Source organism: Salarias fasciatus, chromosome 2 (assembly GCF_902148845.1).
Source record: "Salarias fasciatus chromosome 2, fSalaFa1.1, whole genome shotgun sequence".
NCBI classification, from domain to species: Eukaryota; Metazoa; Chordata; class Actinopteri; order Blenniiformes; family Blenniidae; genus Salarias; species Salarias fasciatus.
In genome coordinates, this window is record NC_043746.1 from 18783421 (window position 1) to 18810362 (window position 26942).

Genomic DNA, 26942 nt, shown 5'->3' on the forward strand with positions numbered 1-26942 from the left:
ATGCTTCTGTGTCGGCAACAGCCGTGGGCCAGAGGCATGATGTTTCCAGGTTGTCAGCCCCGTTCTCGTTATTGCCATATCTCAGAAACGCCTTCGGGGAGAAATCCCTCAAACCTGACGCACATGTTCACCTTCACTCAGACATGAAACCTTTGAGTTTTATTGGTCTAACGTTGGGGCGGAGGATCACAGTGGCCAGACCTTTTGTGGTTGTAAAACCTCAGGAAAAGCTTCAAGGGAACCTACAATTTGGCACAAATTGCTCTGCGGGCTCAAGGATGAAGTGGACGGGGTTCTTGAAAGAAAACTTGAACGTCACTGTGATTTCAGGTGTTTTTGTCACTTCTCAAGGTTGATTTTGGGGGAAAAAAAAAACTGGCTCACCAGAAATGATCCCATTGATTTTAAGTGGCACAAAGTCAAGGTCAATGCGCCCTCTTACTGCATTATTCAGTAGTCCTCTGTCCAGATATTATGAAGTTAAATCCTCATCTGGAGGGGTTTTCATCTGGACTGGTCTCACTGACGTTCATGAAGGAATAACGAGCTGCGTCGTCACAAAACATGATATATGGAACTCACTAAAGCCTTCATATATTAACTAAGTTATCTAAGATCGTTTGAGTCTTAATGAGAAAAGTTCCTCCACATAATTACTGTTCCTCTGGTGTCGTCACCCACAAACATTATTTTACCATTTGGATACTGGAGATAAAATATGAGTGATGGAACAAAGGGAGAATATCGATGCTGGAAAGGCGTACGGGGAGAAAACTTCAGTGAGAGAGCTTTCGTTGCTGATTTAATTGTGTTAGACTGATATCGGGCAACTGCTGCAAGAAAAAAAAAACCCTGAGAAGGTGTGAAAATATAAGAGCAGACAGGAAAAGGAAAAGATCTTTTGGGGATCGATGGCCTGTGTGATTTGCAGTGGAAGCTGTGCTTCAAGAACAACTGCATGTTAAAGCAGTATCAGGAAAAAAAAAAAAAGAACAATGTTTGAATTACATGAGAAAGTGACAAATGTGTTAATTCTAAATTTATTCCATGTAAATTAAAATCTTTCCAGACATCCTATGTTGTGATTGAGAAAATTATGTGTCACAGCACAGGAAAGGTAGCAGCTAAATTTATCACCATTAAAAAAAGGTGTTTGTGTAATATATCTTAAAATTCTCCCTTTTTAAATTTGAAAGAAGAAAAAGTGCTTGAGGTAATTTCGTATTGTTGTGCTCACCGGATTTTCCGTTCAATCTTCAACACATTAAGAGTTTTAAAGGTGATTGAACTGAAAAACCACATTAATGTCTTTTATTTTTTCTTGTTTTTGAGGATGAATTTGTGTACTGAGTAATGCAAAAGTATATCCTGTGTCTTTCTCCTGTCACCAGCATCCATTCTGTCAGTAATCAGGACTCAACCCTCCCCACATCAGACCGGATTTCCTCTCATGACCGTGGAAACGAACCGAATGTCTCTAAAGTGAGACGTGTGGAAGTGATGCATGTTAACGACGGGCGGTTTTTCAGCGAGATAATGCTCACGAGATGAGAAGTGAGAGGGAAGAATGAATTAAATCCTCTGAAAAACAACATCATAAACACAAATATCAGTTATTACAGAATGGCTGCATTCACCAGCTGTTTCTTCCAGCATCTGCGGTGATTTATGGATGCTGGCTACCTCAGGCTTCAGGCGAGATGCCATTTGAAAGCGAGAAGCTAAAAGTGATGACTGACAGCTTATGCTGCCTCAACTTGAGCGGAGCCAAATCTGGCTGAGTGGAGAGGCCGGCGGCAGAGACGTCTGATGGTTATGTCTCATCAAGAAGGTCAGGGAGCGGATTGAGAAGAAACACGGCCATGCTTTGTTTCACATGCGGCGGCTCCTCTGTCCGGCTGTGTCTTCCTGAGTGTCTGGACTGGATCCGTCCGGAGCTGCGCCTCTCCTCCCGGACGCCGGCTGCAGCAGGTTCCAGCAGCTCGCTGGCAGGACAATCCATGAGAGACATAATAATACCAACATCTGGAAATTAGATGAAAGTATTCTTCAGTGTGAAGACTGGCTTTGGGCCACACAGTCTGGATAAATCTTTCAGCCTTGGGGTCGTCCCGCCGCGGCGTCTCCTGGAGGACGCCACAGACTCCAGGAGCTGGATTCCTTTCATGCTGGCTTGTTGAACCACTTAAACAGTCAGAAGGTCTGCAGAGCTGCAGGCACGGCTCGAGGGAATTACCTAATATTCTCACTTTACATATGATTAAAATGAAGAGATAACAAGGGAAGAAGGCCAAGTTTAAAAAAAAAAAAAAAAAAAAAAAAAAAACTGGAAAGAGTGACTCAGGTGAAATTTAGTCCAGTCCTTTAAATGAAAATGATCTTTGAGGGAGTTCTGTTTAAAGTCGTCGTCCCGTGAGACGTTCACAGGAACTTTTTGTGCAGGAGAAGTTAAAAAAGAGATAATTAAACAAGACCGCCAGAAATTATATTTGCTTTTAATCCTAAAAATATAAATTTTCCAATGTCAAGATTCTGCAAGAATAGTCCTGAATATGGAATCTGAAAGTGTAACAATCAGGAGTGGGAACCATTTGTGCTTTAAGCGTAGATAGCCACTTTGTGGCAATTCTAATGAGAGCAGCAGAATAAAATCAGTTTAATTGAGTTTTTAAAGAAACAGAAAGGCTTCATGGCTTCAGACACACGATCCTCACTCTGGGGAGCGCTGCGGCCAGAACACAAGTTACAGCTTCCTTTGTTTTAACGTATACATGACAGTGGTGGCCTTCAGCTTTGGTTTTAATCCTCCAGTGTGAATCAAAATGATCATTCCTGTCAACCACAGAAACAACAGCCAAAGCAGTAGCGTCACTTGAATTCATACAAACATGGTGCAGCAGCTTCATTTGAACCATTAACCTAATGAGGAACAAAAATCACGTGAAGGACGTTCTCCTAATATTGACAGAAACTTAAACAGATATAAGCCAAAGATACAGCTCAGATTCTTATGAGTTTCTTTTGTATGTTTTTGAGGTGTCAGTCACTCTTGGTCTTATAGAGAGAAGAAACAAAAACACTCCTATATCTTGTTGAAAGACTGCGAGAGGTGGAAATGGAAAAGACCTCCGGTTCTCTCGGTGACTGACAGCTCCGGTTCTGCAGCCACGTGTGGACGTCCAACCGGCTTGAAGAACAGAAAAAAAAAAAAAAAAAAAGACCCAGAGGGTTCGAGGGCGCTGGTGAGGTTGACCGTGTGCATCGCGGTCGCTGGAGGGATCCGCGCTCGGTGGGTTTCTGCCATCAGTGACCCTGTGAGGTCGTGTGGGAGGGCGAGATGGGGTCAACGCTCTCCCACAGCGTTCAGTTGTTATATTCTGCTTTAATTCCATTCTGATTTGCTTCCAGATTTCCTTTAAAAAAGTATGAATTCCAAAATTTCTGAAACTTTTAAATTTGATTTTCTTCAATGAGCTTTGTTCAATTTCCTTTAACAAAAAAGTTAACACTTCGCAAACGCCCTCTATTTCTAATTCTTTTCTCTTTTTCTGCTGTTAAACGCGCCTCTGCTCTACAGTATATTTGCTATAATTCTCATCTGTGTGAAAAAACAATTGACAATTCTTTCGTAGCGCTCAAGCTTCCACTTACTTGCCACAAGGAGCTTTGAATTACTCCATGTCGAAGCACTGAAACAAATATAGCTCGCTCTCAGGGGATGTGCTTCACTTATGGGAACAAACGACAGACGATTGTGCGTGCTCTTATTTTCACCGGCACACACACTTGTTTTGCTCACATGGTTTATATTTGCATTGATTTACATTTACAGCACTGAACTTAAAATCTTCAAATAGTTTTCAGATTTTTTTTTTTATTTTTTTTAATGGGCACTTGACAAGTCTAAGTAAGTAATGTGCATCTCAAGCAGAGCACTTCACACACACATGCATTAGTTGTGATGTTTTCCTCCCTAAAGCTGTTTCACGAAACCATTGGGAGTGTGTGTGTGTGTTTGCTCGCTCAGGATAAGTTGTATCCTGTAACATTCAGCCTGGCATCTCAACACGTTCCCAGTGAATAACAAGGTGCGAGCGGGAGCGTTCGGAACGCAGTCGGGCTGCACAGCCGCCTCTTTGAGGTGCGGCGCGCGTAACCTCCTGCACACTTGAGCGGGATTTTGGGAATGAAAGGTAAGTTAATGAGTTCTGCCGGAGACAAAATTGCAGCTGAGAAAGGTGCGAGGAACAAACTGAGATTGGCTTCTTAATGGTGTTTGTGTTGTAAAGAAGTTGCTGTACAGAGATAAATGGAAGAAAGCGTTTCCTTTTTTTTTTAATGTTTGAAAGAATCAGTCTTGTCTGAGCTGCTGTGCGTGCTTAAACATAACAAATCTCCACTTTAGTATCAATTACTGATGCTATCTGTGGATAGAGCATTAAAAAAACAGCGTTTCTTCATTCTTTAAACATCTCAGTGTGTATGATTTGTATTGCTGTGTTTCTCACATTTACAAGGTTTGTCACACCTGCTTTTATTGGGAGTGACAATAGGATGAGAACAGACTGTGGAAGAGGGAAATATGATTTCTAGAGCAGATAAACGTCTTTGTGAAAAGGGCAGAGTGGGAACGCTGCAATCCTTCCTTCTGCTGCGGAAAAGACACAGTTTATGGCATCACTTCTCAGCCGCACACAGGACAGCTGAGGCGGCCATGTTTAACCTCGACTCACGTTCTTGAAGTCGTGCACCTCCAGAACCTCGTGGCTTCCGTTCCCCATCCTGAAGATCTCCACACGCTGGCCCGGGTCAATCTCCATTGTACTGTCTGTCTCCACGCCGTCCAGCACGGCTTTGTACTGATGATCGTACACCTGCGGCGACACAAATTTACACACAAATTAGATTTGCACTTGTCAAAGAAAACCATCATAAGAATCCACTGCAGGTCTGAGGATGGATGCTTTTTTTGGCTTTTTCTACGCTAATAAGAGTCCACAGCTTTTCCTTGAGCCAATCTGGGGCTGGTACGAGGAAGAAAAGTTGAGTGCTGCTTATATAAGCTGGTATACACACAGAATTAAAGAACATTCCTGCATATCTGTCTAACCACCTAAAACAGTATTTCTCAAGAGCACATCTCACACTCCTTCAGTCCTGACTGGCCTGGTGTTGCTCTCACTGAAAGCTTCTTGCCTGAATGGAAAAACAAAGAAGTCAATGAGGGCGCTGCACGCAGGGTCTGGAAATGAATGATTACCAGTAAAAAACAACTTCATGCAGACACACACAAAAAGGCATCAGAGGACATGTGAATGAGATCAACATGTTTTTACAGGTTGTTGAAAGTCGGGAGTCACAACTGTCGAATAAACTGTAAATGTTTTCTGTTCTGCTTTGCTTTTTATGCGTTAAGTAATAAGAAAACATCTGATGCGACCTCAGACTCAGAGAAGATGATGAAGTGCAATTAAATCCCAGTCCATATGAGACGAGACGAGAATATTTAAAGAAATCTGAGTTTAGTGATACATTCTATAGGCTATATTCTAAATTATGGGATATTATAACACAGCTAGACATTACACATGAATCTGTATGACAACTTTACTGTCACACACAAAGGTTTTCATTCATGTAGTTTGTGTGAAGCAGTGTTTGGAATCAAGTTCATACTCAAAACCTGCTGATAGTATCACAAACGTGGATTAAAGTTTAATAATTAAACTGCATAAATAAAAAGGATTTGCTTTCCATGAAGTGGTTTTGATATCTAAATCCAGCAACTTTTTTCATCCTAGTATCATGACGGCGAAGGTCTTGTGTTTATCTTGATGGGAATGAGGGCAACTTGGAGCAGACAATCATCTATTCATATGCTAAATCCACAAAAAATTCACAAATTAGTAATCTGTCAAAGCTGCAATTACTTGATTTTTTTTTTTTTTTTCCATTTGTGAGCAGGGCAACATTTTTTCACATGATATCTTAACATTTTATGTTGAAAAAAATTGAGTGGATCATGGTCAGATCGCAGTTTTTGGACACAGATTGAATGTTTTTAGTAATCAGTAAATATAAAAAAGGAAGCTGTCCAGTTAAAAGCATGTGGAGCTGCCATGTTCTCCTGAGTGTTCGCCGATTTCCTTCTGCAGTCCATAGATCTGAATGTGAAAGTGTGTGACAGTTTGTTTCTCGGTGTTTGTCTTATGCAGGTCATTTGTGCCAATCTAAATAAGATGAAGTGGAGTCGTACAAGGGTGGATTAAAATAAAATAGAATAAGATAGAAGAATTATCAGCTTGTGCAGCTGAATGTTTTGTCTGCAACTGTGTGTGTCAAGAAATAAAGAAGACGCTTCGCTAAATTACGATTTTAATAAAAGGCTGTAAAACAAAATCCAACAAATTAATGGTGTGCATCTATCCTGCGGTTCGCATGTGTGCCGGAGCCCCCGGCAGAAAGTGCACTGATCACAGATCATCGGCACCTCGAGCACAGACAGCAGAATGAGGGCTTTCTCATGCGCTTTGTTGCAGTAAATAATTTTCCTGCTGCATCACAGAATGAGGTTGATTGGAGCAGCGCGAGTCAACCAAAACAGCAGGAAATTGTGCAGATCATAAAACCGAAACAATAAACTGAAAGAAGTGGGAAAAAAAAACACAAAAAACAAAAACAAAAGTCACACAGTGGAGCTGCAGGGAAATGTAACAATCTGGTAATGGTTCTCTGCAGAGTTGACCCTTCTGGGATCAGGTCCCAATGTTTTACTTGACAAATATGTATCTCCAATATGACCGTGCTCATTGTATCAGTGTTGAACTGTCAAAGCTTTGATGTTTCAGTTAACTCCTCGTGTTTGTCCGTGACTGCAGCCTCAGTATTTTCAATATTTGGGGGAAAAAAAAAAAAGAAAAAAAAAACTGTCAGTAAGTAACAGCTGCTAATGCTGCTTCCATGAAGTAAGATCTAAAAAAGCTGTGATTCTAGATATCAAAATGTTTGAAAAGCTCAGAGGTCAAATATGAAAATGCGCTGATGGAAGTTCGCCTGAAGGAAGTTAAACAAAGTCGTTTTAAATCTCCTGTACAGTTAAAGCTTTCTCCTCAGTGTTGCCTTAAAGCGGTGTTGTTTATCACAACGGCTTGCTTATGTACTGTTCGCCGACACGCATGGATGGCGCTTAAAATTCCCTGTCTGAAAAATGATTCATGCCCACCAGCTGAAAATATGCTATTAATATTTATGTGAGGGTTGTGTTATGATGAGAAATATATTGCTGAGTTCATCTTCATCTGTCTCTGTGGCAAATCAGAGCCTCGCCAATGAGACGCATGATTAATGAATACACTCACATGGGAGTCCATCAGGATTTATACCCCCCCGCCCCCCCCACCCCATCACAGCCATCTGAATGTCCTCTAACGGGCTGACACAAAATTAACTTTCACTTCTGAACTCTCACACATGTTGTGTATCTGCCTGCTAATGCTCATCTTCCAGGAAATTTGAATATACAGCGACGGCTGCTCTCTTTTCCTCTCTCTCTCTCTCTTTTTTTTTATTTGTAAGGGGAACGGTGTAATAATGATCAAATAGGATATAATTCCTAATAGAGGATCACTGTTAGAATGGCAGTGGCCTATAAATCTCCATTAACGTGGGTCACAGTAGCCTTGGCGCCAAAGAGAAGTAGAAGTTAAAATTGTCAGGAGAAGCCAAATTAAGATGGGCTTGAAATTTAAGTGTCAATTGAGCAGTTATGGATAAAATTGGGGCTATTAAACAGTCTGCAAGTCCGTGTGGTGAATTAAACTTCTATTTGAGCATTTCTTTTATATTAACATAAAGGTGGAATGGGGGAATAGATTCTGGAGGGTTATTGATTTATACTAAAACAGTGAATTACATTTTCAGCAGGCTATCTCTTTTGATGAAAATCCAGCAGTGAGAATCTCCCCGCCGCACCAGGTTGAAATAGATAATAATGTATTACAACACTTTGACTTCAACTGGTTCAATAGCCAAAGCTGCTGCTGTGCACAATAATTGGCATTCTGAAAATAGAAATGAATCGCCTCTGTATGGCTTCTTTTGATTCTCGGTACATTGGGAAACATGCGGCGTGAGTTATGTTGCAATAAGGCGAAGACTTCACAGTGTTAAACCTCAGCGTAACAATGGTGATCAGTTTTACAAGATTTTCGAGCCGACTCTCATTATGTTCGTCATTTATTTATATTTAAAAACACGCAGAGGGAGATTTAAAGAGGGCTTGTTTTTTTTGTTACTATTTTTTTGTTTCATTTATAAATAAGAATTCACTGAGTCTGTCACTTGGCTGTTAAACTATTCCAAGAATTAAAAAAAAAAAAGGGACTGTGAAAGTTAATTAGCTTCCCTTATGACACCGAACAGGCAGATAAAAGGCCAACCGCAAAGGAAAAGCTCCAATTTATGTTCAGTCTCCATACAGAGCTAATTCGGTCACAGAGACGTTCGTCGGGCTTTCAGCGGCTTCACCACTGTGACATTCATGTGGCACTCTGCGAGATCTTTGTTTGAGAGCACACCAGGCAGGAAGCTGGATGAAATAAAATCTACAGCTCCAAACGTGCAGGACAATGTAAAAACGACGGAGTCAAACTAGGCAGCATCAACAAAGAGGTATGGGAAGAAATGAAAGTCGTGTCATTATATTGCCACAGAAATGCTAAGATCTCCCACTAAGTGGAGGTTTTGCCCCTCCAAACCCGTTTTGAAGGACAGTCTGAGGTGGTTTCACTCTAAAATCCCATTTTGTCTAACAGCGCTTTGGAAGATGGACGATGGAGATATTTTTTTTATTGTATTTGAGCATCCGCCCTCCATGTGCCCCCCAAAGAAAATTACACAAAATGAGGCTAAAGCCACACTCAGCGATTGCATCTTATTTAACCTATAGATGTGGAATTAATTGCAGAGTGAATTATCAGCAGATGAAACACCGATGTGAGCCGCACACATTAAAGTTGACCATATTAAGTGAGGGAAGCTCAGCTCGAGGCCCAACGACTCTCTGCTTTCATTGTTTTCTAAAGCGTGTCAGGCGGAGCCGGCGGAGATGAAAAGGACTGCGAGATGAAGGACGAGAGGAACTGGAGGACGACATTAAGTCGGGCGCTCGTGCGTCAGGAGATGGAGATCAGCTGCTCCATTCATGTTTTCACCAGCTCCTCCACAGATGTGACACACGGCGCTCACGTCTCTCCAATCAGCTAGAAGTGGCCCCAAACAAACTTAGTTGCTGTGTTCCTCGAGAGCCTTTTCAGAGAATTAAAGCATTAGTCATCGTGTTTTCATATGACCCGTACGTCGCACTTCATAAGGCTGACGTTAAACTGGAGCTAGTCTTTGCAGTTTCTCTGCTGATACGTTGGTGCAGATCTGATGCCAGTAATTACAGAAGGAGCTGTTTATTTTCACCCCATAAATTAATATCAGACTTATTCATCATCAAACTTTCATCATCCTGAAATGAGTAGACAATTAAAAACTCAACATTTTAAAATTCAAACATTTATCGACTAAATCTGAGACCAGTCGGTGTTAAATTTACTTGTATTTATGAATATGTGTAAATTAGCTACAGACAGCTTACTCAGTCACTCGCCTCCTTTACTGACCGTCTTTTACCCGTCTCTTCAATGAATACATTCATTAATCTAAACCTCCTTTCACACCGGACTGCGTACTGCTGGTTAGAGTGATATTGACTGTTTCAGTTTTGCCGGCGGACTGGCTGTTGCTGGGTTATACGTGAAGAGTCCGACATCAATCCGCAACGTGCAGCAGGAGTCAGAAATGTGCGAGATCACGGCGTAGTCATTCTGAAACCATACGAGATGATACGCTTTCTTAGGAGAACGAATAATGCCAAGTCAGTCACAACACAAGTGTGTGGTCCAATTTTCAATTGTTTGGCAACTTTAGGTAGTTAGAGCTAATGAGAGCCTCCATCTTATGAATTCCTCAGTTTGATAAACAATACAGTGATCAAACTTGATTTTTTTCCCCCCCAACTGAACGCACCTGTTTTGTTAAACCAGAGATAAATGAGATCAGACCTGGAACAGTCGACGGTCATCAAAACATTTAGCTTCAAACGCTTTTGATGATCGACATCTGTGACTTTGTCACTTCCTTCCTTTTTTTAAAAAAAATTTAGCTCAGATTTTCTTGTCAGCATTAAGAAGTAAGAATTAGATTCACGCTAACGTGACAATGAAGTTAAATGCTTTCAGAAAATTTGAAATCAATTTATTCCTTTTCTTTGCTTTGCAAAGAAACATTTCCAGTTGCTGTCACTCAAAAGAAGCACGAGACAAACATGTCAATATATCACATATATATAATTTAATAATGCAACTGTAAAAAGTATAAATACAGTGTATAGTACATCTGCTCCTAGCCTGCCTCTGGAAGAGGGAATTGTCTTTGTTAATGGATCTGCAGAGCTCTCTGAACTCGCATCTGATGATTTCTGGGATTTGACATTTTCATTTTCCAAAGATTTTCCTGCCAACATGTGAGGTTTCCTGCTGCGGGTATAAGCAGTGGCCTCTAATGCGGAGTTCAGCGTCGGCTCCCTGTTGTCTCACCAGCGCTGCGACTTCTGAAAGCGCAAACAGCTGGCGGACTTAGTTCATACGAAGCAAAGCAAAGACAACAATACAATGACGTCTTTGGATGTCTCTGTTCAAAAGCTGCATCTGAACACTTAAACTTTACACAACCAACAACCCATGGCGCTGTGTTGAAACGCACACTGATTGCAAAAAGAGCATCACCGTGAGCTGAACCGCTGTTATTTATCTGAAAAACTGCCTCCGACTATGTGTGATGGTCGTCCAGAACAGCCGGTCTTCCCTCACATCAAGACGCCTCAGATGGCCCGTTCACCACGAGCCGAAGGATTCAGGTCTCCACGGCCAGGAAAACACCGGAGCTCCGGAGAGAGAGGCGATCTGCGCAGAAGACTGCACAGACAATGGCTTGTTTATTTCCTGTGTTCAAGGTTTCCGTGTGAAGTGGTTCTCAACAGCCGCCTCCTAGACGGTTTCAAACGCAGACTCGCGGTGAAAGGAGTGAATGAGAAGCGGCAGGCGCGGCCAGACCCGCGGCGCCGTTTGGGCGAATGGGTTCTGGTGTCGCACCCGAGGACGTTAAGCAAAGGTCACGTAGATGTTGTTACAGGTGAGCGGGTCGCGGTTGGTCGCGTGCGTGCGCGTCTGTGCATCTATTGAGGAGGCAGCTGTGGGAATGAGAGAGATGAGCCGACGACAATATGTCCTCTTAGCTGTCCTTGAGGGCCCGTAGATAGCGGCTCCATTCGGCTGGAACCTGATGCCCGTCACTCATGGTGGGGCGGTGATGGCGGGGGAGGCGGGGGCGGGGGCGGGGGGGGGGGGGGGGGGGGGGGGGGGGGGTGAAAGGTTGAGAGGCGTCGAGTGGGTAAAGGTGGTGTGGAGGCTGCACGGTGCACAGTGGGCCTCCTGGGAGCCATCGGCAGCCCTGTGATAGATCGAGGTGGGCAGCGGCTCCGACGGTCAAACCAGCAACATCCTGTCCTGTTTGGTTTTAATGCTTATAAAGTCCTTGCTGGATTTTGAAACAGAGACAGACTATTGGTTTTAACCCTTCAGTTGGCAAACATTTGGTTACTTACACATTTCTTTGTTCAGTTTTTCCCCCTAAAATTCTTCCTTATATCATTTGTATTATAATTGTAAAATATTATGATTGGTTATTAATATCAAATTTTGAATACATTTTTTAAGTTTGATGAATAATGTGGGATTCTATGCAGATTTTCTTTTTACACGCCGAAAAAAATTAATGAAAAAAAAATCTCAGGTAAGCGGTTTCAAAACATCTCATTATGTGCTGCTTGTACTGGTTTTCTGGAATTTGTGAATTGGTCGTACAGCACTGCTTGCTTGGTTTTGTCCCCTTCCATTGAAAATGCATTTCTAACTCCCAGTAAGTTCCAATACGAAAAGTCAAAAGTACACATTAAGACACTGTGACACAGATGTACATATTGGACTTTGTGTTTCGGTGGATTGCACTTGCAAAAAGTGAGCAGGCTCAGGGCAGCATGGGGAAGGACGCTATGCTTGTTCACTTGGTTGAGACTCGTGAAAGATCCCAGTTTTGCTTAAATTGAGGGGAAAAAAGTCAACTTTGAAACTACAAATGAGGATATGAGGCCTCGATAACTGAGCATTCACATTTACCTCCAGAACATAATTAATTCAGCATTTATCTTTGTAAAGGCACTCTGAGTGATTTGACCTTTAACTTAAACAATGGGACATACCAGCTAAAATTTACTCAGAGCAGACTGGATAAAGATTATCTTCAATATTAACCTGAGTGGGTGTGAATCAGGCCCCACTTACACAACATTTTCAACTGAAATGAAAAGTCTCATCTACCAATTCTTAAAATGGACTGAGCCCTCATCTCGCTCTGCCCACATTTCAAACTCTCCTGATGCAAAATTCTGAACTTCGAGTTGCATTCACTGGTATCTGAGAACTTTGCATGTAAGAAATCATCTTTTCTGTGTCAGTGAGGGAGTGTTTGACGAATGGGTCAAAGTGATTGATCCTGTCTGGTACGTTGATTTGTATGAATGCACCCGAGTCACAAATTACCGTAAGAAAACAATACAATGCATAATATTTGAGCCCTGGCTCTGCAAACTCGATCATTCTTCCTTCTTTCTCTCTGCGCAGTCTTGACTGTGCTCACGATAGAGACTGTACATTTCCTCGACTCACCGTGTTGATTTTTTTTCTACAAAAGCTGGTGTTTTTTTAAAAACCCCAACATGGTCTTTGATGATCATCGCCGTCGAGCTTCAACCTCCGTACGTCTGTTGATGAATCTTCTAACTCAATCTACTGCCGCGTTTCCAGATGGTGCTTTTCATACTGCAGATGTTCACTTGTGTGACGGGGTCACAGGTAAGGTTTACATCTGACGGCTCCTCCGTTGCAGATCCTTCGCCAGCTGACGCCTCCTGACACGGGGCGCCTCCGCAGTCACGCCAGGGTGTTGCTCTGCCATTCAGACGCGCCCTTTCATCCGCCACTCTCCCCCGCTCCTCCAGATCTCGTCATGACTTCCACAGCTACTCTTAAATGCCATTCCTTAATGATGTTTCATACCCCGGAAATTGGAAGCTGTGATATCGCTTCGTAGTGTGTCGCTGCTTTGCAGGCATCAATTAAGCTTCATTTTTCAGTCGGCCTGCTCGAGAGGAGTCCGTGGCTGTTAAATGTTGAGGTTTGACGAGTCGGGGAACTTATCAGCGCTGGATTGTCTTCGCGTGATTCTTGACCTGCCCCGCAATCCCTAACGAGTCCATTAAGGCCAGAGAGCTGAGCGAAGTTCTGAGACTTCCATTCAGCGGGCGATTTGAGGGAGGATGAGTGGGGCTGCCAGTCCCCTTGTTAGCAAAATGATCAAATGCGCTGCTCTTGTTAAAGTCTCACACTTCCTCTGCTTCTCGTAGCGGCTGAGTTCTGGGGGACTGTTGTTTAGTTGAATATGTCAATCTATTCCTATTGAACCTTTATCTGACTGAGGTTTGTGCATGTGAGACTCTACTGAGCTGACCGTGGTGCTGAAATATTGGGAGCTTAACTTCTTGCATTGATACATGCAGCCAATGCCTCCACCCCCATTAAAAAAGATAAATCAATCAATGTTTACATATTGCTTTGCATTTATGTTCGCAAGAAACAAATTGATTGTATCTGTATTTTGTTTTTTTTTTCTCCTTGAGGGTTTTTTTTCTCTTCTCGCCCTGTATCAGAAACCGACAACATAATCGAATTGTGAATATTTTTGTAGATAAGTACCACTGTTTATGGTCTAAAGTTGTTTTTTTTCCCCCTGTTTGCCACACTAATCCTTTACAAAGTATGTCCAGTAACTTTAAGGTCAGGGTCATGCGTGGGAGCAGTGAGACGGTGCGGCTCTCTTCCTGCACCACCTGCCGGGTGCCCTGATAGTTATTAACCGGGTGAGCACAGAGCTCATCCACCAGATATTAGAACCATGAGGCAGTGCCTCCAACCCTGAGGGTCCTTCGGTATCCAGCAACCTGAATCCACAGCGGGAAATAATATAACATGACCACAGCTTGCAGATCAAGGAGGCGGATTCCCTGATCTGCATTCCCACCGTGTTGTTAACACTTTTCCATCTGGAATTCTCGCAAAATATGAGCTGCGTGTGAGCTGCTGTCCCTGTTCTCAGGTAACCTTAGCTTATGCTATCTGACAGTTCTTCAGTGTTATTTTTTTGTTTGAAGACTGAAGACTCTTGTGACACACTGGTGGAATATGCCTCATCAATAAGCCAAATGACTTTTAACACAGCTCAAATACCCTGAAACCACTTCCTCATATGCTGAATATACCAGGCAATAAAGATTGAAAATAAAAAAAAAAGTTTGATCTTGTGTGTGATTGTTCAATCCTACTGGGAAAGTCTTGAATGAGCAATATAATTACTGATATAGAGCCTCAAAGCTCTATAACTTTGTTTCCCTTTTTTTGTGAAGTGTTTTTGAAAAGTGTGCACGTCAAATCCTGACAGCCGTGACAGGACGATAATAAAAAAGGGCTGAAGCTTGATTTCAGAGGATGTAACTGTGCTGTTTGAAATGATACAAAACCATTAGTCACATATTAATCACAAGACCTGTTCGCTCAGGCTGAATTGCATGTTAATGATAGCAAACTGTCAACACAATTATGACTCCGAGCAAAAATTAACACATTACACACATGGTCATTAAAGCAATTAAATAGCATTTTGGGGTGGTTTTACTGAAAGTATCCTTTCAGTTCAGTGAAATTCACACTTTATGTATTTTTGTACTTGCAAACTCATAAGTTTCTGCTCATCAGTGGTGATTTCTGTTGATATTTCTTTATAAAATCAATTAACAGGTAATGTACCACAGTATTTTTCAACACGTTTACTGTTTTTTTGAGGGACTGTTTACATGACAGTGTTTTCATGTGAAAACTGAAAAGCATTTGTTCCGTTTTGGGTGTGTTTACACGACAACAGTCCTCGGAGCCTCTGAAAACACAACTTTTTCCAAACGCTCAGACTCCATCCCATTGGAAACGGGGGAAAATATATCTTTTCTGAAATGCTGAAACTGTGTATGTGCACTACGGACGGCTTTGCATGTCGTTCTCCATGTGCGTATGTGTGTGGAGTTTCATTTTAAAACATTTATTTTGTTCCGGCCTCTATGTGGTTGTAAAGCGTCTCCCAACGTCTGCTCATATGGTGCAAACTGAACTCTTCTGTTACTTCACTGTAGCTTCAAAGACAGTTTGTACACCTTTGGATATTTAATTGATATTTTTTACTTAAACGATTGAATTTCTCTGTTAAATGTAAAAAAAAAGATTCTTTTTTTCTTCAGTTCAAAAAAGTTATTCTCTGCATCCGATGGCATAAAATGTGACTGCTAATTGATGACGGATAACAGTTTTATATAGTAAAACATGTACAGTCACTCAAATAAATCTTGAGCACTGGTGACACTTGTGACTCAGTCTGGTCACCATGTCACCTGTAAATGACGGATTTGGTTATGAAAGGCAGTTGAAACCTGGCGAGTGTCCTACAGTATCCATTCACATTTGAACCACCACGGGAGCCTTTGCCTCCTGAATAATGCCCACTTCAAGAGACGCTTTTTGCAGGCTGTGAAAGCAACACTTAATCACATTCAGTCAGGAGCTGACTTAAAAAAAAAAAAAAAAAAAAAAAGTATTTCAAGGAAAGTCTTGAATTGTGCTCAGAGTGAAACAGCAGATAATCTCATGGCTGCTCCGTCACACATTCATCTCGCTGTTGAAGTAGTTGTATTATTGGTACATTGTGGAAGTACTAAAAAGTCATTTTTTATAGAGCTTTTATTTGTCTTTTTTTCCTCCTCTGACCAGACATTTTTTTCAGAACAATCCTGCTGTGTCATCTGCCTTACACATCAAACTAAGCACAAAATATATTGAATTTATGTTTATTTTTAAACCACTGGAAAGCTTTTTCCTTTCCTTTTGGTAGTTGGTAGCTATGTGCGATCTACTAACTGTAAAATTACTGTAAAACTACTTTTGGCAGAGCTCTCTATCACAGCCAAAACTCTTTTTCGTCTGCAGGATCATTGATGTATTTGCATTTCCGCTTATATCAGCTGCTTTTATTGACATTTTTTCACACTGCCATTTGTTTATCAACCAGTTTCGCATGACCAAGCTTCACCTTTCAGAATAGATTTGTAATTATATGAGAAATTTCTTTTGTTTTAGCTCAACCGCACATTGAGCTGTGAGGGGAATGTGGAGCAGACCACCTTGACGAGGAGCTGCCAGGCACTACTGAGGAGTAAAGCTGTGTGTAAAGCTGCCAGTGTTTTCTTGTTTCTTCAGACTTCACTCACAACAATCCACCAATTGTTTGAGAATACACTCTGCCGCTCATCCCACAAATGCACGTCTCACAGCTGTATTCTCATTTTAAAATGAATCATGCATGTTTTACGACTAGTTTAAGATTAATTACCAAGAAACTATCGACAAAACACACATTTTCTTCGCATCACGAACTGCAAAGGTGTGGAAAAACTCCACCGCAACAACATTTGTCTCTCAGGTGTGAAAGGAATCATCGGACTTCTCTTTTCTTTCCACTACAGAGCTTAAAGTTAAAACAGCTGGCCAAGGGAAGCCGGAGTCCGGATCACCCCGGCTTTCTTTCCAGTGCTGCAGAGGAAGCTTTCCTCCCCTCACTGTTCCCCTCGTCTCTGCTGCCGGCTCTTTGTCTTCCAGCAGCCTGCACCAGACTTATTTTTCAGAGCTCAAGTCTGCTCACATGGGCAGTCACATGAGAACTACTAATGTCTCCCAAGTACTCTGGTTGCACTCTGGTTGGCAATGTTGTTGTGGGATTTTTTTTTTCTTCCTTCTTCTTCTTTCCTCACTCTCTTCTCGAGTTTCTCATTTTCTCAGGAGTAAAAATGGAACATCTCAGTTAGGCACATTGGAAATTGCCACTGCAGAGGTGTAACCTTTTACAAATAACAGCAAACACACTCGCTGCCAGAATAATTAATCCTCCCCTAGAATAATGACAATTAAACAGCAGTTCAACCAGTGACAGAAGAAAATTACAGGTATTAAAAATAAACCTGGGATAATTCGTAGAAGTCTGGCACTGAGGGGGAAAGCGGGAGCAGGTTCCTGGGGAAATATTACTTGAAAATGAGGATCTGCAAAGGAAGTAATTACGGCTGGTACAGAGTTCCCTATCCAGAAACAGCAGTGCAGATGGCCTTCACACATGTGAACACATGCTTTCAGAGAGCGTGCGGTATGCATATTTATGGACGTGTTTTCTCCTGGTAGGTGATTTTAGCAAAATTTATATATAAACGTGAGGAAGGATGGAGGAGAGGGGATGGAGGGAGGAGAGGGGATGAGAGCGGGAGGGATTTGATTGTGTGGCGTCTTGAGACCATGGGGATTATGCTTGTGGACACTGATTACCAAGCCTGTCAACTCCCAAGGTCTGGAGAATTTGGATAAATGAAGTAGGAATGCTCTGCAGCTGCCAAACACACACAGGCTGCTGTTTGGTGATGCCGGCTGAATGCAGGCAGCTGGTTCTGGACAGGCGCCAGCACGGAAAATTCAATTTAGAAAATACTGGTCAGTCACTAATGCATCATCAACTTAGTTGGTACAGGGTAAAATGAGCCCATTGGCAGTGCATGACATTAATCTCACTAAAGACAACCTGACAATGAGCACAATACAACACGGTGCAACATGTTGCAAACAGTGGAAATACGGCGCGAGGCAGTGCAGCAGCCATTTCCTGATCACACTGTGTCTGTGCTTCTGTGGGAAGCTTGTCACTGAATATATTTACATTCGTTGATCTTGAAAACTGAAATGGTTTAAGGCTGTAATTGATTACTCAGAACACAAAGTAAAATGTTTGCAGGAGAACAGTGCAGCTATGCACAATAGAAGCAAGCAAGCAACAAAAAAGATAAAAAAAAAAATGTAGTAGCTTTCCACAGACCAAATACTGCAAAATCCAAATTATTAAACTATCACATTTTACAACATCCAAAATAATGTGCAACATGAAGGCTTCTTTTCTTTTTAAATATGAGTGCTTTTAAATTGCTGCTGTTCTCTCATCAGTAGATTTTCTACAAGTGGAATTTGCGTGTTCTCCCGGTGGGTGTGGCTAGTCTGGTTTAATAACACTTTTAAAAAACACAAAAACAAAAAAAAAAGAAGGCATTTGAAGCTAACGAGCTAATCTGGATGGACTATATGAGTGAATGTGAGTTTTTTTTTGCTTCTCTTTGTCATATTTGCTTTTTTAATTTTTAATTTGCAAATATGTGTTTTCTGTTTGTTGCCATGGTAACGCTGAAACATCTCACAAATCTTAGCCAGTGGTTGTTTAGTTTCATTTAGGAACCACAATGACTTGTTTCAGCAAGATGAACATACTCCTCTATATTTAATGTCTATCTTGCAAATACGTTCTTTTCCAATGTTTACCGTCACTGTTCAATGAGAATCAATTACATCAATTTTTCACCAATTATCTCCGTTTCTGTTTGTGACCAAGCACCTTTTGGATTTTGCTCAGCTCCTTTCTGCAGCTACAAGGAAATTAAAGTATTTTTTTTTGCCTCACCAAGTGTGCTGTGTTAGCCAGGCTTTTGCATTTCCATCTTTTTGTGGTAGAATCCCCTCAGCTGTGGACCGAGTTGCCTCTGTGTGTTTGGCTCTCCTCAACACTGCCTGTTCTTAATTCTCAGCTGAAGACTTGTTTTTATCTGTTGGCCTAAAACTGATTGAGAAAGCTGTGTGGTTTGTTCTTTGTCTGTCTCTGTTTTGTGGTCTTTATGATTGTACAGAACTTTTGTGCAATGATTTGACTGGACTGATGGAAACACATGAAGGAGTGAAGACACAAGCAATGACTAAAGATAATAGACAACAATTTTATGGCAATTTCAAACCAACCTGTGATACATAAGCAGGTGTCTGATGTCTTTCAAACAACTTTATCATTGTTTGGAACTAACTCACGAGTAATGAGTTGACGAGCTGATGTCCGAGCTGAGCAGATGAACTGATCTAATTAGTGCTGCTTTGTATATCATAGTTAATTCTTTCATTTGTTTTATTCCTTCACATTATGAAAAGCTGGATTTTGCTCCTTCAACATCTCTCACACTTTCCTCCAACCTGGGAATTCAGTGTTGTGGCAGACATTGGGAGAATTGGTGATTTTGAAATTGCCGTGAAAAGAAGAACCTCACACGTGTAGGTTGATGTAAGTGTTTTTTCTCAATCTCTCTTGCTCAGTATTTGGGATTCTCATCGATTTCCAGATTTCATTTGCTGCCGCCTTTGCAAACTTCTACTTCAAAGTATCTGTTGCAACATCAAGCACCGACTCAATTGGCATTCCCGTCAACTTTGTCCCTGCAAAAAAGGATTTTTGAATCCACCCTTCTGTATCACATATTGCCCATTTCTAGAGAAATCGTCTGAACGCCGCTGAAAGGAGCTCTGACAACATGCAGCCGGGGTGCAGAGACACAGTGTGCTTTCTAATTGGAGGGAGCGAAACATCCCAAGATGCTGACACCGAGGAAAACAGACAGCAGAGAAAGAATCAAAGGGATAAAAGCCAAAAGCAGGAAATATGACGGGGAGTAATTAGAGTATGGCTTTACTCGGACCGCAGGTGGTGGTGACCCGTGACCGCAGCGTGTGATTTACAGCGACGTGTTGGTGAAGAAGAGCCTTAAACCTTCCAAAGATGCTGACTCGGGAACTTGTGCAATCAGGAGTCAATGTGTTTCCTTTACAAAAAGGAGAATTTGGATGTCGCGATCATGGAAGCATTCTGTGTGCTTTCTGACAACCTCGTTTGTGCTCCTCACACTTGTCTTGTTTGTGCATAAATTGTGCAGCAATTATTGGAATATTGAAAAATCATGAAATGATATTTCATATCATATCATATTTCCTCCCCATTTGAAGACATTAAAACTAAACATTTGTAGAAGATTGCATGTATTTAAAGTAAAATCTATTGGAAATACAAACATGACCAAATATAACAGGATTCACTCAACTCTGTCACATCATACACGCTATTATAGGACTGCTGTCATATAATGTGCTGTTTGTGAGTCAAATGACTTTCTTGATAAATCGACCATATGTTTTAAAACAGAAAAACACTGCTTTTACAAGCTCGGTCTCGTACATGTAAACGTCGCCACATATGGCGAATTTTTTTAAAATTTTTTCATGTTTTCCATTTAATTGAATCAGTCCGGGTGGGAGTAAAAGATGTAAAGAACAAAAATAAAACTCTTTCATACTATAAGAGTATTTATTGTCTATGATCATGCACATCAGTGTTGTGCATAATCTAATTTTCTACAAACTGTCGTGCATGAGCGTTGTTCGATACAATCATTTAATCGTGTGTTCTCTTATTCCTCTTGTTTCAGACAGCTTGTAAGAAATGTGGAGAAATGTTTCCAGATATTCCCCCAGTGAAGCGTCGAGCTGCTGTGAGGCAGCATCAGTAGCATCTACTCTACTTTTCAGAAGTATTTTTTTTTTTTTTCTTTCCCTCCCCCAGGTTGTAAAGGAACCACTTAGACTTTGAATGCGCGGTTGATGTATCGCTGACATTTCCTCAGATGTAAGGACCTGCAAGGCCTGGCCGAAGCCTCCTGGTGGTCTCGGCGGCCGGCAGCCCGCCTCCTTCGATGTCAATATCTGTCGTCATCCGGGGGAGAAGAGTCTCATTTTGGAAATGCCTTTTGGTAATTTACCCCCGGCTCTCGCTGTCTCCCTAACATTTGATCTATGATGTAATTCCTTTTGGAAGATAAATTTTGATCTCGGAGATGAAATTTAATATTTGTTACTGCCATATCAGAGAGTGTGTGAGTGCGCGAAGGCGATGCTCGTGCTTTTTATTTGACATTCGGTGTTGTACGGCCGCACCGTGGAGTCTTTCCTCACATGTTCGTCCAGTTCCATGTCAGGAAATAATCAATATGTACAAATGAAAATGGAAGGTCAGTGTTAACAAGTGATTTATTTATTTAGTGTGGCGTGACTTGAAAACAGACCCATGCTTTTTGCCTGCATGTTCCTGTGAAAATAGGCTTTTTTTCTCTAATGCAAAGAGATGTTTCAGAGTTTTGAATGGGATTTATTTAGTTGGGGTCGAGGCAGACAGCGTGGTCATTTCACCACAGCGGCTCTCAGCTCGTGTCGGTGCTGCTGCCGCTGCCCCAGTTGGAGCTTTTCTACTGCCAAAATGTGAGTCTGGTCCAGGCGTTCTCTGTAATGAGGAAGACCTAAAGTCAATTAAACTCCATGGAAATGTGTCAGCGGCAGTCTGTGTTGCTGCCGAGTCCAGCGAAGAATCCTGTAAAACACCAGGAAAAAAAAAAAACAAAACAAAACACCAAAGGCTCCCGGAGTTTTCCGCATTTTTCCACTATAACAAGTGTATTTCTGAGTAAATTCTTTTATAATAAGTCAGTAAAATATGTTTAACATTCAAAACAAGCACCGCACTAAGTTTGCTGGAAGCGAATTCGGAGGAATGTCATCCGCCAATTATGAAACCGCAGCGTGCAGTTTGGACTTTTGTCTGGAAGCTGTAACGCACGAGCCCAGTCAGTGTGTAATGAAAGGACACAGAATTAGAGTCTGGCTCTAAATATAAACATTTGTAACTCACTGAAACATTTCTGCATTGTAATTAGCCCGGGCCCTTCTGTGGTTTCTTTAATTGCCGGGGTGAATAGCTGGATGTGAGTCGTTAAGAAAACGGTGCCTGAGTTTGGTTCCTTTTTAACTTCAGGAAGTTCTATCAATAGCGCCAACAAACGCCGACGCATGTTGAACCAGGACCTGCTGAACTCTGAGCGCCGCTTACAGCCTATTTTGATCTTGTTGTCTGATGTTTTTTGTGTCGCTGAGGTCGAACCCGTATCTCCATATGGGTTCGGGAGTCGTGCAGGAATCCCAAACGGAGCTTGTGCTGTATGTTAGCATTAAAGGAAAAGCTGAAACTTGGCCGGCGTGAGGTTAAAGTGCTTTTGGGAATTCACCCAAGCAATTACTTTAAGCGTCAATTTAATGTTAAAATGCTTTACAGCTGCCGGTGCCAAAGGCCACTTAAGCAAAATGCTAAGGTCATTAGCCTTTCAAAGAATAAGCTACAACGTGTCAAGATGCAAAAGCTTAATGGAGCCTTCTTCCTAAAGCACAATAACACTGTTAAAACAAACAGCTACTGGCACCGTACCTCCCGTCTGGGCCAATTCTGTCGTCTGATAGGGTATTTTTCTCATTTTAGGAGATAACTTGCCAACACAGGCAGCGCGATGCCGCTCTCCAATAATTCCAGCAGAGCTCCTTTGAAGTTTAATCACAGCAACATGTATAACCACCTAAAACATGAGTGATGAAGGTCAGATTTTGGATTCGGTCTCATGGCAGCAAAGAGCAAAAGCTTCTTTGGAGTTGCACCGCTTTGCACTGATGTTCGATAATCACACCAGGTCCACCGGCAGAAGGAAAAACTGTGTAAAATAGCTCGCTGATAGAAATCTCAATAGACCGGAGTGCAGCGTAGCCGGGGGTGAGTAGAAAGTGCATTTACCGAGAAGTGAAGAATGGCATTTCATCACAAAGCACCTCTGAAGTGCATTAAACATCAGCGGCTGATGACACTCTGCAGAGCACGAGCCGCGGCGGCGGGACTTCGACGAACCCCCCCATAACGGTAATTTTTATCGTCATACCGATACTGGAAAGGCTCAAGTGTCACAAAATATGTCCTTAATCAGATAGAAATAGCACAGATGGCAGCCGGTCTGGTAAAGCTCCAGAGTGAAATAGGTGAGTACTTTCTTTTTTAGTTCCTCACAGACACACAGCAGGTTATGTAGTCATTCGTCAAACCGTATCCGCGCAGTGTTTGAAGGAGCGCTCCAGCATTTCGGAAAACGTGCGTATTTGCTTGCCTGGCAAGACGTGGACGAGGTTCAATATCAGTTTCATGTAAGTGTATTAAAGGTAGAGTGTGTGATTAGGTTCCAGTTCAGTTTTTGCCAGATTTAACAAATATCTCTACACGGTTTGATAACTGCCAGTTCTGTTTGTTTGTGCACAGCTTTACTCCTGCAAATGGGAAAATAAAGCGGTCCGGGCCAAGAAGCATAACACCGCGCTGGCCAATCAGCAACAAGAAACAGTCAACAGCCGCTTCATTAGTACACTTTTACAATCTAATGTAATCTATCACAGCAGCTCCAGCAGATATCCGGCTCGGTCTGATTCATGAGGTCGGCTTTAACTTAATTATATGTTCAATTCTTGGGTTTTATTTCACAGCGGTGTTGAGACGGACCGCAGTATATTGAGAGGTTGTAACAGCCGGTTCACACAATGCAGAGGGGGAACCAGCAAGGAATGAATTCAGTGAGAGATGCACACGACTACAGGATTTTCTCAACATTGAAAAAAAAAAAAACATCTAATCAGTGTGTATTTCATTGAAATTGTGACCATATTGACTGTTGCTTATGTGGATGTTATATAATTCCAGTGTTTATATTTAACCTTAATGTAAGTTGAGGTGATTGTTATTTCCTGCCTGTTTACACAATGTTATTCACAGCGAGTCACCTGCCTTTGAAAATTGAACATTTGAATTCTGCTCGCTGCTCTTTCTGTGCATCGCTATTGCTGCTTTTTGATGTTTGTATGCCTCTTCGCTGAGTCCACATTACTCAGCCGCCGCTGCAGTTATTTCCATTTACAGTATACGCTATGCAGTTTATGGGGTCTATTTTTATCTTCTTTTCCTTTGCTTATCACTAAACACACTCGTAGTTTCACATTTCCATCTTCTATACTGCTTCATCCAGCGCAGGCAGAGTGGAGCCGATTCACAGATACACACAGCAGCATTCAGGTTACAGCCACCAATTAGATCGCATAGGACTGGGATGTTTACGTGCAAATGTAAAAGTGTCCGAAAAGTGCCTTTAGTGGCTACGAGCACCATTGTATTGCAAACGAACACCAAAAACACAAAGTTTTTTTGTTTTTACTTTAATTCTTTTCTATATAAATAAGCCTAAATATGTGTTAATCAAATTATTGACATTTTATCAATCAATCCCCTTCCTGAGGTATTTTAGATACAAATTCTCTATATATCTTATGTATTGTGCACACAACAGTTAGCAATGGATGTCCAAATCGGCACCCTGTCTCCAAAAAGACGGACAATGATCTTTCTTGTAAAGTTCGTATTTAGGTTCGATGTTACTCGCCAAAGTTCAATGCATATAACAGGTGTAATCCATTTCCTTCCTCATAAAATGCTTGAGAAACCATTTAGCGGTGCATTATCATGTTCCCCAGTGCTTTCAAGCTGCCACCTGTAAATCAGTGTGACAATATAAAGCCAGTAGCAGGCGAGTCGCACTGCCCACGGCCTGCTCATAGAGACACGGCTAATGTTCAGAAACTCCACAGGACACTTTCAGTATATGTTTAAAAGTGGGAAACAATCGCCTCAGCGTTGAAAGTAAATGCAACACCTGTGGTTCGGTGGAAAATGGCAGCAATCTTTTTTTGGATCAGTGTGGAAACGTGTGATGTTTTAATGTTTTATTGCAGCATATGGTCTCTGCAGCGGAGAATGCATGAGATTATTAACCTCAATGAGTCTATCCCCTTATTACCTGGTGCCAGAAAGTGTTTGTGTTTTACCCGTGCACAGCTGAAGAGGTCTGTGGTATTGTACATCATAGTTCCCTCTTTGTTTTAAGCGGAGGGTTGTTTTAGTTGACAGATTAGTCAACAGGGTTATTGTCTTTAATGTTTCTAAAAGGCTACTGGAGCCTTTAGCTTTTAAGCTGAGACAGGCCAATACCACCTTATGGCTGTGTCTTTAATATACATATCAGTGTTGTCATTTAGCGCAATCTAATGTGGTAAATTTCTCCTAACTCGGTGAACGACTCCTTAAATGAGCCCCAGAGAGAGAGAGGAAAAAAAAAAAAACACAAGCAGTTTTCTGCTCAGGTTGGCATGAAGATGCAATTTCTTGAGAGGCGGCAAAAAAAAAGAAAACGAACAAAGAAAACAGGAAATCATACTTTTCTAAAAAGAATTTAAAACAGTTTATAGTCTAAGAGGCAGTTCCAGGAGAACCTTTATGTCAGGAGTAATGGAGCATGCAGATTTCTGAGCTCGGCTGAAACACATCAAGCATATTTGTGTTGCGACTCCTGAGGAATCTTGGCAGAAGTTGCGGACTATCATACCGCTCCTGCCTTTATTTTCTCATTGCAGAGAATCTGAGTCTTGAACGGAGCCTACCTCTCTCTCTCTCTCTCTCTCTCTCTCTCTCTTCTGTCTACCTACTCGTACCCGAGAGGGGCGTAATGACCCACTTTCTCTCCTCGTCCCCCGGCGACTCTGACGCTTTTCCACGTTTGACCACCTTGCTGTGGTCGAGCACCGTCTGCAGCTGCTGTTAATTTACAGGAGCAATGTGCGCCACTTTTCAGCTCTGAAGCATATATGACTAATCACACCAGTCATTTTAAACAACTTGAACTCTCTCTGGCAATAAATCACTGTGATGCGAGTTACTGTGCCCATAATAGAGCTGCGTTCAGGGGGGCGGAGGGACTGGGAGCCATTCAGTGCTATTGGTCAGCACACAATCGTGAAACAAACTCAGGGACTGGGGACATATTGTTGTTCGATGTATTGTTTGTTTCTATGATCGCAATAAAAAAATCAAGGTGAAAACAACAAAGAGGGTTTTTCTTTCTCTCTCCTTGGGAGCCAAAGCACAGGGAACATATTGTTTCTCCTTTTTTTCCCCCTCTTTTGCTTAAAATGTACATATTTTCCTTCCTTTTTGAAAGTCTTATTTGCAGTCACAGCGATGATAAAAAGCACAGCACACACTGGATGCTCTGTAAATATGCCAGTGAGGGTTTTCAGAACACAAAGTTATGTGTTTAAACCAATGTGACAAAGACTCTGCCCAGACAGGGGGAAAAATGCTGCTAACTTACATTTAACCAGTGTTTGATCTCCTCTGAACATGTTTTTTCTTTTTTTTTTTTTTTTTTCAAGTTTTAGCCAAAACCTCAGATAAAGTAGAAAGAGGAAATACTGGCTTTTTTCTTCACCTCAATAACATACCAGGGAAAAAAAAAAAAAAAAAAAAAAATGCTTCCAAAATGTCCAAGAGTGTACTATTTTAATCTGCACCTGCCAACCAGAGGAGAGAACAGAGAAAATCCAAATGGACTTAAACCAACGATTTAACATTTCCCAAATTCCGCGAGCCACCGTCGGATAGATACGGCTTCCACCGTGTCAACAACCAGGGAAAACTTTCAAAATGAAATAAGGCAAAAAAAAAAACAACAACAACACAAAGGCCTGGGCCTTGACGTGCCGTTTCTTTTTTCCCCCCAGTCATTGTTCAACGTTGCGTCTTTCCGTCATGCCTTTCCCTGCCAAGTAACCACTGTGCCGAGCTGAAGAACAATCTGCTCCTTGTCAGCGGCGCCGAATGAATCCTGTTGCTTATTGTTGAGGTTGAACACGTTATTTGAATACGACCAATCTCCCGCAATAAAAGAGCTGTTGTGGTTTATGAAATATTCATCAAAGGTATCCCCTGGAGACCGCCATGCATTCAGATGCATATCTCAGAATCTGAAACAGACAAAAGAT

The 26942-nt window shown here is 41.7% G+C and overlaps 1 protein-coding gene across 2 annotated transcripts in view; it reads right to left on the reverse strand.

Moving 5' to 3' along the window:
• Positions 1–26942, reverse strand: part of tnmd (tenomodulin) — a 72543-nt gene that overhangs the window by 24692 nt on the left and 20909 nt on the right. For both annotated transcript variants that reach the window (XM_030110834.1, XM_030110826.1), the window contains exon 3: positions 4734–4874. In XM_030110834.1, coding sequence (XP_029966694.1) covers positions 4734–4874 — 141 coding nt within the window. The remainder of the gene's footprint in view (positions 1–4733; positions 4875–26942) is intronic.